Source organism: Bos javanicus, chromosome 16, assembly GCF_032452875.1.
Source record: "Bos javanicus breed banteng chromosome 16, ARS-OSU_banteng_1.0, whole genome shotgun sequence".
Lineage (NCBI taxonomy): Eukaryota > Metazoa > Chordata > Mammalia > Artiodactyla > Bovidae > Bos > Bos javanicus.
Window position 1 is genome coordinate 51,808,699 of NC_083883.1, and position 7,056 is coordinate 51,815,754.

Below are 7,056 nucleotides of genomic sequence, written 5' to 3' on the forward strand. Positions count from 1 at the left end.
CAGTTGTTCCTGGGTTTTCAGCCTGTGCAAGAACTGCACAGTGGTGCCCTTCATGAGGTGAGACCCTCCTCCCTAGTTTGGGTTCCCTGTTCTGGAAACTTCTGCAACAGGGAGTGACCACCATGCCCTGTCTCAGCCCCAACCAGGGTCCTGGCAGGCTTGTGTGGGGAAGGAGAAAGCAGGGAAGGACAGATTTGTGTCCACACCTTGGTAGGGGGGCTCCTCAGGGGTGAGAGTGAGGCCCTGGGGCAGGGGGAGGGACCTCAGGCCCCAGAGCCAGCAGGGAGCTCTGCCTAGTCCTCCCCAGCCCACCCACCACAGCTCAGTTTCTGGCTGACATGCCTGCGTGGGGGCAGGGCTCACAACTGTCACAGGGGGCCGGTTGTGAGGACAGAACAGGCCCCTCCTAGCTGCTCACCACTCAGGGTGTGCCTGCAGACACCTGAGTTGCCAGGAAATACTTTGTGAATGAATACACGGCCCTGGGCAGATCAGGAAACCTCACAAAGCCCAGACTCTACACCTGTGGGGTCTGGAAAAAACCCCCGCCAGGAGTGTGAGGGCCGGTAGACAGAATGTAGGCACGCCCTCACACGCACACACATGTATACCCATACACAATGCACACGCACACGCACCCACGGCCAGGTGCACAATGGCTGGGCAAGGGCCAGGGTGCTTGCAGAGATTTTTTTTTCCCCAAAGTGAGGGTCTCATCTTGGCCCACCCAGTAGCTCACAGCCTCTACCCTCTACTTTCCCCACCCTGACAGCTAATGCCCCAAAGCAGACCACTAGGCTCCTCCATCAACCTTCCACAGCCCCCAACAAGCGTTCCTTTTGTGAGTGGGTGGTAGTTAGAGCTGAGGCAGGCTGTCCCTGGGGCCAGCTGGAGGCCATGTGGGGCTTGGGTAGGCCTGGGAAGCCAGGATCCACCTTCTGAAAGGCAGCTCAGCAGCTGAGCTCCCCAGGGTGGCCTCCCCACCCCCACGAAGCCCAGCTGTTGTTTTGATGACTCCAGGGCCAGGCGGATCCTCAGGAGAGCCCTTATCCTCAACGCTTGGCCAGAGCAGCCCGACCCTAGGCAGGAGGGGGAGGGCGGTCTCAGACCAGGAAAGCTCTCCTTGGGCATGGGGCAGCCAGCCAGGCTCCCGTGTGACTGGCCACAGACAATTGGAAAACCCCAAGGACTCCTGCTGGACCTGAGCCAGGCCCGCTCCGGGCCCTGTTCAAGCCACAGCTGAGCCTCAACCTTGGGCACATCTGGACCCTGGTCTCCTGGTCACAGGTGGAGTCCTGCTGGCAACAGAGTGTGCTAGGACCTTCCCAAGGTCTTCCAGCTATTACTAGATTCTGGACAAATTACAACAAACACATCTTTAATACACTGCTGGGCTTACAAGGAAGTAGATCTCTCCAAGCCCCCTCCCCTCCAAGAAACACTAAAAAGAAGTATATAAATAAACAAACTGAAGAATAGTGAACAGAAACCAGGATGCTGAAGTGAAACAAACAGGAAAGCAGAGAATTCCCTGAACACAGGATGGAGACCCACACCACATGAGGGCCACAGGCCCACGTGCATGGTAGGCTACCAACCAGGTCCCTAATAGGGACACAGGCTGGGCACGCCTCACAAGGGCATCCTCTCTGGAGGGACATGGCTGCAGAATTTTCACAGGTGTGGGCTGACGCTTACCAAGTACAAACATCAAAGAAACAACATGCAATTACTGAGTCAGCAGAAACAACAAATAACAGATTTAGACCCCAAGGCAAAGGAAGTGTAGTTGCTAAGTGCAGACTATAAAATAACTGTGTGAAATGTTCCTGCTGGAATCCAAAACACAACCATGCACCAAGAGACCATCAAAATGATCAGATGTGAATAAGAAATTAGTAGTATAACTTTTGAGCTTCCCAGGTGGCGCTAGTGGTAAACAACCTACCTGCCAATGCAGGAGACCTAAGAGACATGGGTTCGATCCCTGGGTCGGGAAGATCCCCTGGAGCAGGGCATGGCAACCCACTACAGTATTCATGCCTGGAGAATCCCATGGACAGAGGAGCCTGGCAGGCTAGTGTTCCCAGGGTCGAAAAGAGCTGGACGCGATTTAGCACACAGACAGTATAACTTGTAGATGTGCGTTTAGTCGCTCGGTCGTGTCCGACTCTTCCGGACTCCATAGACCCTAGCCGGCTAGGCTCTTTTTGGATAGGAGGACAATCAGCAGATTGGACACAACCAGTGCTTAGTGAACTATTAGAGGAAGACGAGGAAATTGCCCAAAACACGTGCAGCACAAGGAGACAAGAAGGAAGACACAGAAGAGAAATGAACTGACAGGAAGTATTAATGCAGTAGGTGTTTCCCAAGAAAGAATATGTGGAATGAATGAGGCAGAATTGAAGATATAATGGTTGAGAATCCTGCACTACTGATGAAAGATGTGAATCCCTAGGAACGGGAAACAAACACAGTGTGTACCAAAGGAATAAACCAGAAACATGCTTGAAAGCAAAAAACACAAAAGACGGAAAATATCTTAAAATTAGAGGAACTGACAGAGCCCTTGCTCTAAGCTGATGCAGGCCTCCGGCTGAGCCCTGCACACTCCGCTGCTCTGGCTGTTGAACCTCTGTAACCGTGGAGTGTGGAAGTCTCCGGAGCAAGCCTCCCCAGCTCTACAACTCGCTGACCAGACGGCGGCCCGCAGGGTCTGCCCGTTGTCGGGGCACAGGAGCATTGGGCAGTCGCAGAGGCAGAAGCCAGGAGGGCCGCTTTTCTCAGAGTCTGGCCTCGCGCCCCTTCTCTGAGGGCCATCTCCCTGCTCCCTGGGGGGCGTCCCAGCCTCTCGGCTGCTGCCGGGAGTGCGGGGTCGGGCGAGGGTGGGGAAGGGCCGCTCAGTTCCGGGGGAGTCCGGTGCCACCTCGCGGCACGTCTGAGCACTGCGGTCGCGCTTGCCGGGCAGGGATTTGAACGCAGACCCTTGAGCTCGCCAGCCTGGGGCCACTGATGGGGGACACAGGGTAGTTCGAGGGCCTCCGGGATTTGAAGAGGCTTCTGGGGTCACACCCAGGCGCAGAGCTGCTTCTCCCCGTCGGACTGGCGGTGGGGTCCGGGGCTCCAAGTAGGGGGCGGCAGCAGCGAGTGGAGGCGTCGTGCCAGGCGGGCGCGAGCGGCCGAGGCGAGCACCAGCAGCGGAGGCAGCGAGAGGAAGCCCAACACGATGACTGCCGCGGAGCCGCGGTCGGACAGCAGCGCGCGGCACGCGGGGCGGGGCGCCGGGTGGACCTGAGAACCGGGCGGATGGTCAGGCGGGTTGGTGGGGGGGGGGGGTCTCAGTTCCGGGGCGGGGCCCGAGATCGGGCAGAGAAGAGGGGGATGGGTAGGGTGCAGGGGCTGGGGCTGGCTGTGGGCCAGACATTTCCTAGCCGAGGATGGGAGATGGGGGACCGGGCGGTAAATGACCGGAGTAGGAGTCCCCTGAGGAGAGGCTCAGAGAATAGCTCGCTGGCTCCCCAACCTCCGCCTTCCTCCTCTCTGTGCTCTCCATGGTCCTTCCCTACGCTGGCATCTGATTCCGAAGCCCTACCTCGGGGTGCCCCCAGCTGGTGTCAACCTTCTCTTCTGCAGCCAGCGTTTGGTCCCCCTCCCCTGCTGTGTGCCTACAGAAAGAGGCACACGGGGCCCACCTACCTATACCCTCCCCATCCCAGACCTAGCCATAGCCCATTCCACAGGTGGGGAAACCCATCCCCCAGTAGGATGGATCCTCAGAGGGGCTGTTTTGAGGGGCCTGAGGGGTGGGGGCTGTGGACTGGTTAAATCCGACAATATCTTTATCTCCTCTTCCTGGAAGCCTTCTCCTCTCCCCACCCTGCCCAGCTGTCCAGGCCCTGGTGGCCCCTGGTACAAGGCTGAGAGGCCTCAAAGAAGGGAGAGATCCATCCCCTTGTTGGCAAACAAAAGCTCTTCTTTTGCTGTGGCCCGTGGCAGGGTGGGGGGCTTGGCAGAAGAAAGGGCTCTTTAGGGAGGAGCACCCGCACTCCCAAGGACCCCAGACAGTTCCCCAGTCTTGCCCAGGGAAGGCTCAGCTCACCCTCGAGTGACACAGGAATCCCAGGTACACGACGGCAGCTGCAGGCAGCAGCACCAGCAGGAACACAGCTGCAGGCAGCAGTAGGTGGAGCAGGAGCCGGGCCAAGGCCCATCCTTGGAACAGCAGGGTCCCCAGGCCTCGGGCAGCCAGGCTTGCCCACCCTGGGGACATCAGGTCTGAAGCCTGGTGGTCAGGAAGCCTCTGGGGCAGCATGGGTGCTGTGTCTGAAGGGTCTCCTCCCTCATCCTCCTCTGTCTCCCTCTCCTGATCACTCATGCCCCCAGCAGTGGGCCTGGTGAGCTCACAGCAGCAGTCACGTGGCAGGACTGAAGCCCCTCACCCCCGTCAGATTAGCAACCTTTTAACCCTAGTCACCAGGTCAGATCTCTGCTCAGATTCTAGCAACCGAAGAGTGAACCCAGCTGGAGGAAAGGACCCTGGCCCAGGTAGTTGCACCCCTGACCATCTGTCTCCAGGGCCACACTTGAGCGGCAGGTCCCTGTTGCCAGGCTGACCCTCTCTCTCTGCCAGGTTCCTACAGCTCTGGCCCTGGCCAGTCTCTCTGCCGGCCCCTGCGTGCTCTGGTCAGAGCCTTCACAGCTGTCCTGACAACTCTGCACTGGGCCCTCCTCCCTCTGGGTCCCGCCCTCTCCCCGCTTCCAGCCCCTGCACACAATGACTTCATTTCATCAGTCTCAACTGGCAATTAATTGCCCCATCAGTAGCTGCCTCAGAGAGGTCAACACCCAACCCACCTCTCAGCCCTAGTCCCCCTGGTCGCTTCATCCCCCACACCTGGCCCCTCTCAGCATCAGAGAAACAGCCCCAACAGATGCAAGCCTGTTGAGAAGGCATATGAGCAGTGCATGTGAAATGCTTGTGTGGGACTCAGCACACAGTAGGCACTCAATAATGGCAGCTGCCACCACAGGCATCCTTTTTGTCAGAATCCAATCCATCCTGAAAACAGGGGGAGTGTGTACTCCATTATTTCAAGTAAGGGGGGAAAAGCATTCCTAGCCCTTCCAAAAACCCTAATTTCTCCAAATGTTACCAAAATATAGTTAGCACCTAACAGTCTCCTGGGGGTTTTGTGCACAACCTACAGCATTTTAAAGGGCACTTAGGTGAGTAGTTGACACTTACACACTGAGTAGGTTGTCTGGGAGCTGGACGAAGGAGGCTGGGTGATACCAGATGGGAAAGTTTCTCTTTCCCTTCCCACACAGTCCACCTCATCCCTTCCTGTTGGGGGCCAGAGTGAGGTACTCCGCCCGTGACAAAGGTCATGAGGAAGGAGGCTCGACATACGCAAAGGCGGGATCGAGCCTCAGGAGTCCCCCTGGAACTCCTCGAGCATCTACCCCCATAACCAGAGCCTGCCTACTTTACTACTTTGTGCTCACCTACACCTCTGACTTTACGGGGGGCTGTCCCCCACCACCTCTTTTGGAGAAGGAGTTAACTTAGAGCTCCAGTTTATAATAATTCCTGGGCGTGATAAGAGTGTTTTAACCTACAAACTCCTCTGAAGGTTCTCTGGCCTGCCTGACAGGCTCGTCGGGCCACATGTGATTGCTCACAGCCTCCCAACCGTGAGAGGCACGAGATGCTTTAAACCCTCTAAAAACAGGTTCTTTAGAGAAGTTAGAAAACTATAAGTATGAGTATAGTGGGCTAATTAGAAATTGTATTGGTGAAGGGTTTTTCATTTGTTGAGCCAATGTTTGTTGCTAAGTCTCCACATCCCCTGCCCTTACACACATTAATGAATATATAGAAGAAATAAGTATTAACCTTTGATATTAATCACGTTAGACCTTAGGCTAAGTAAATTCTTTCCTTAACTAAAACCCACTACACCCTCACCCTGTAGGAATGTAACTTTACTTGGGTGGCGTCTGTTTTGAGAATAATCAGCCCTGGAGAAATAAGTGTCCTGATTGACTGACCACTGTCACAAGGAGAGGGTCGTAAATTGTCAGCAGGCCCCCCTGGCCAGAAGATGATGTAACACCCCTAAGACCTCTGTATACATTTGTGTGAAGCACCTGACTTTAATAAAAGTCAGGACTGCTGTCCCCACGTGACTTTTGTATAACATCTTAGTGTATAAAAACAGACTCTGGAAAATAAAGAATTGGGATCAGTTTCTCGAAATACTGGTCTCCCCATGTCGCTCTCTCTCTCACTCTGGCTGAGTCTCCATCTGGAGCGCGGAACCCACCATGCTTACTAATTATGCCTGGGCTTCTAAGATCCGACCGGGGAGGCCTCAGTGTCTCCTCTCCTTCGGGAGAACGGAAGGACGCCTGCGGCCTACGTAAGTGGTGCAAACTTCTTGTCTTGAAGTTTTATTGGTCTCCCGCGTAAACCAAGCTACTCAGCCTCTTTTCTCCACTGAATTTTCCTACTGAGCTATCCTTATTCTATTACTCTTTATATCTTTAATTAATATCTAATTGAAGCTATTGTATCCTGATCCTCGCCTATGCCGTCTCTCCTTCGAATACCCTGGATCAGCCGGGGCTGGTCCCCGGCACCTTCCATTCCTAACACTCTCCAGGTCTCTCAAGTTCACCAGCACCCTTTCACCAGGCAGGGATGCAGACGATGATAGTGACAGTGAACAATTCGTTCAAGGGACGCTGGTGGTGACACCGTGTGGGGCTCCAGGGCACAAAGCCTTTGTGTCCCCCATTTCTTTGATCATAGGGAACAGCCTTCACTCAGCCTCCATGACCTTCCCTGAGTTCCAATGGGCAGATTCAAGCCGTTGTTCATTAGGGAAGGGAGGGAATGGGAGACCAGAGAGAAACCATCAGGAGCAGCCTTGGAGCAAGGTCCTGTTTCCCCATCAAGGGATACACACAATTTCTTTGAGTTATTTTGCAGATAATGAAACCCCTAAGTTTTTGCAGAAAACTTCTGCCTGTGGGAGAAGTTAACAATTA

General features: G+C 55.0%; 1 protein-coding gene across 1 annotated transcript; it reads right to left on the minus strand.

Annotated features, from left to right (window-relative positions):
• Positions 1 to 1,361: 1,361 nt before the first annotated feature.
• Positions 1,362 to 6,734, minus strand: TMEM88B (transmembrane protein 88B). The gene is made up of 3 exons (XM_061383105.1): positions 6,646 to 6,734; positions 4,103 to 5,343; positions 1,362 to 3,294 (listed from the first exon to the last, which is right to left on the minus strand). Exons 2-3 carry the CDS (start codon positions 4,376 to 4,378, stop codon positions 3,070 to 3,072), a joined length of 501 nt encoding a protein of 166 aa, XP_061239089.1. The 5' UTR covers positions 4,379 to 5,343; positions 6,646 to 6,734; the 3' UTR covers positions 1,362 to 3,069.
• Positions 6,735 to 7,056: the final 322 nt, after the last annotated feature.